The 3,177-nt window shown below is 51.1% G+C and overlaps 1 protein-coding gene across 1 annotated transcript; it reads right to left on the reverse strand.

Moving 5' to 3' along the window:
- Positions 1 to 823: 823 nt before the first annotated feature.
- LOC142081289 (cygnin) lies at positions 824 to 2,268 on the reverse strand. Its single transcript, XM_075147991.1, has 2 exons — positions 2,211 to 2,268; positions 824 to 957 (listed from the first exon to the last, which is right to left on the reverse strand). The coding sequence occupies exons 1-2, from the start codon at positions 2,266 to 2,268 to the stop codon at positions 824 to 826; spliced, it is 192 nt and encodes a 63-aa protein (XP_075004092.1).
- Between the last annotated feature and the right edge of the window lie 909 nt (positions 2,269 to 3,177).

The following is a 3,177-nucleotide window of genomic DNA, read 5'->3' on the forward strand; positions in this document are numbered from 1 at the left end:
AGGAACATGAAACGGGACATCATTAAAAGGACACGAAAACAATGACTCTATTTTCTATATGGAAGGTGACTCCATAGGCTGAGACAGATGAGGATGGACATAATCATCGTAGCAGAAAAGGCTGCTGCAAACAGCCCTTTACAGACCCTGCTAGGGCTGCTGTATGCCTACAGCAGGCACCTGTGAATGACTCCAGTGAATGCTCTTGTAGGAGGTCTCAGCAGAGAAGCCTCTGGGAACTAGAGGGCAGGAACGATGCTCTCCCAAAGATCCTTCTAGAGAAAGTCTCTGGGAGATGCTGAAGGGAGTGTGAAATACTGCACCCACCCATTCCTGCTCATTATGGTAATAACAGTCTTGGCAGGATCTCAGATGGATACCAATTTTTTGAGCCCCAGTTCTGAACCAGGCTCCCTCCCACACATGAGACGCACTTTTGCTATGAGGCTCCGTGGGGAAAGGGACACCCAGGAGGGTGTTCTTACAACCAGACCTTTTTCATCCACCACTGGCTGAATTCACTGTGGGAGACAGAGAGGAAAACTCCATATGTTTAGCACTTTTGTAACAAATTTTGTGCAAAAAGAACAATGAGACGTGCTGCTAATGGGTCTTTTGGGCTGGGTTTGGAGAACCTGTCCTAATGCTCTACATGGGATCATGGGGACAGAAGTAACCACACCGCACACACCAGAGTTACATCTCCTTTTTTCCTCTTTTTAATTATTGTGAGGAGGGGATGACAATTGGGTGAGACAGTTGAGAAGCTGCTCCCAAAGCCACCGCGGTGCCTCCTCTTCCCCAGGAGCTTCCTCTTCGGCTCCTATTTCCCCTTCCAGCCGGGCGGGATGCAGCAGTAGTACTTGCAGTCGGCGGAGAAGGACCACACGTCCGCCTTGGTGCACTTGCTGGAGCAGTACCCCACCTTGGGGCAGTGCTTCCTTATCTGCCCGTAGCCTGCGAGGAGGAGACAGAGGGAGAGTGCTCGGGTCAGGATAGGTGCCTCCGTGCCCCACTGCCATGTCCTCCCAGCACCTCCAGGGCTAAGTGTGGCAGTGGTCAGAAGGATGAGACCCTGCTCGCGGGGAGGTCCTGCTCCATCCTCCCACACGTCCATGCTCCTGCCCAAGCCACCCTCAAAGTGGGAAGTGATCTTGAAGAGCACAAGCCTGAGGAACTCCTTGTGCATCCCTCTCCCCCCAGCTGGTGACTACAGGGCCAGTTGATGACACAGGTGCGGTTTGGGAAAGAGATGCTCCCAAGGAGAGCCCATTCCTTGCCCGCATTGAGAGACAGCCCAGAAGCAAAGTTCATAATGATGCTCATCTGTGCAAGACTGCAGAGACATCTTGTACCTCTCTTTAAAAGACAGGATCAGTGTTCTCAGAGCAAAACAGCAAAAGCAACACCAAAGTAGTTCCAAAAAAGTGAGTTGGTGTTCCAAAAAATATGGAGGGTTTCACAGGTGGCAGTTCCTGTGGTAACCAGAAATCTGACCTGCACGTGTTAAAAGAGATTCAAGTGCCAAACACTAGGCACCAGGGTGGGAGACTGTTGGCCTAAAATAGTTGGGAAATGATGTCCAGAATGAATGGATATTGGACTGGGACCCCTTTTTAGCCCAGAATCTTCGTTTCATTCATTGAAGTGGAAGTGGAAATCAGAACTGAAGGGATATCTGTCAGCACTGCACCTTCAAAATGCAGGGGAACTGGACCCTGAAGATATACTCAGAACTGGTTTGACACAAAAGGTGGCATCGTCTGAGCAGGAAACATCCAGGAGGCTGGTGTCTCTGAAAAAGACATCCAGCACTCACTTGGTACTCCATGGCTAAAATAATGACACCAGAACCCAGCTCACCTGGACCTAGAAAGTGTAAAAAATGTCTAAAACATCCTAAATGTGCATTTTACAGTACTTTAAAGCGAGCTTTTCATTAAGGACTCATTTGTCTGCACATGAACATAGAGCCGCATTTAAGACAACCTGGGGGTAACCAAGTCACCTCCACATTTGCAGGAGACCAGCACGCATCTGCATACCCAAAGGACTTGACACCTTCATGGGGGCAACAAAATCACAGCCTTTAAAGCCAATAGAGATCACATTTGTTCAAGCTGCCTATCAAGCGTGGCCACTCTGACCCTCATCACTCTGGTTCTCCCACCGTTGTCCAGGTCACCTTCCAACGCAATTCACCCTCTTACCTGGGACAGCCAAGGAGACCAGTAGGAAGACAGCAAAGACAAGGTAGAGGAACCTCATGGCTGGAGTTGAGCTGGGATCTCAGCAAGGCTGGAGAGAGGAGGGTTGGAGAGAACCTGAGCTGGATGCTGCTGAGTGGCAGGGCTGGGGATCCTCATATTTATAGTGTGTTTCTGAGCAGAGAGGAGGGCTCCGGGGGAGGTCCTGTTGCTCACGGGACCTCTCATGGTTCACCGCACAGCACAACCACCGGCCCCTCCACCCTGCACCTGGGTATGTTGGCAAAACTCTGCTCTCCTCAGATCTGGTATCAATACCCAATGCAAATGAAAACCATGGAGTGTGACAGGAGTGAACGGTGAGTAGATAGAACAGATCTGCTGGGGCAGAGGGACCTGATAGGAAACAAGATCAATATCAAAGGGCTTCAGGCCTTTCTCAGCCTTTGGCAGTGATGCAACTGCAATGCAATAGGGCTGAGCTGTGGCCACGATGCACCGATAACTCTCCCTCCGTTGTCTAGACCTGTCACCGTATGGGGCTGGACAAGCTGAGAAGGGCCCTGCTGTGAGCAGCCTTGGCTTGGGAAGGACCCCATGTCCATGTATCGCCATCTTGGGAACCATGACTGGAAAATCCCGCTGATAAATTTATCAAACACCATGTTCAGTGTAGCCTGGTCTGTTGTCCCCTCTCACCCCGCTGATGGGCAGGAGCACTGGGGCTGAGAGCCTTTTCCCAGGAGCCTGGATGAACCGGCCACTTGCAGACACTTTGATCATCACGTCTTCCTCACAAACCCTCCAGACAGCTCTGGGGTCTCAAGTGTGCTTAATTTCTGGGGTGGAGATAGCCTGATCCCTGCTCCCGGAGGAGCTCTGATGGTGACAGAAGGTTATTCAGAGCAGCGAAACGAAAGCTGACTGCAGGAGCCTGCAAGGCAGAAGGATCTCGGCACTGAGTGGCCGC

This window comes from Calonectris borealis, chromosome 3 (genome assembly GCF_964195595.1).
Source record: "Calonectris borealis chromosome 3, bCalBor7.hap1.2, whole genome shotgun sequence".
NCBI lineage: Eukaryota > Metazoa > Chordata > Aves > Procellariiformes > Procellariidae > Calonectris > Calonectris borealis.

Coding starts and splice junctions, on each gene's coding strand:
- LOC142081289 (XM_075147991.1), bottom strand. CDS start 2,268: ATGAGGTTCCTCTACCTTGTCTTTGCTGTCTTCCTACTGGTCTCCTTG. Junction 958..2,210: donor GGTCTCCTTGGCTGTCCCAG/GTAAGAGGGTGA, acceptor TCCTCCTCGCAG/GCTACGGGCAGATAAGGAAG.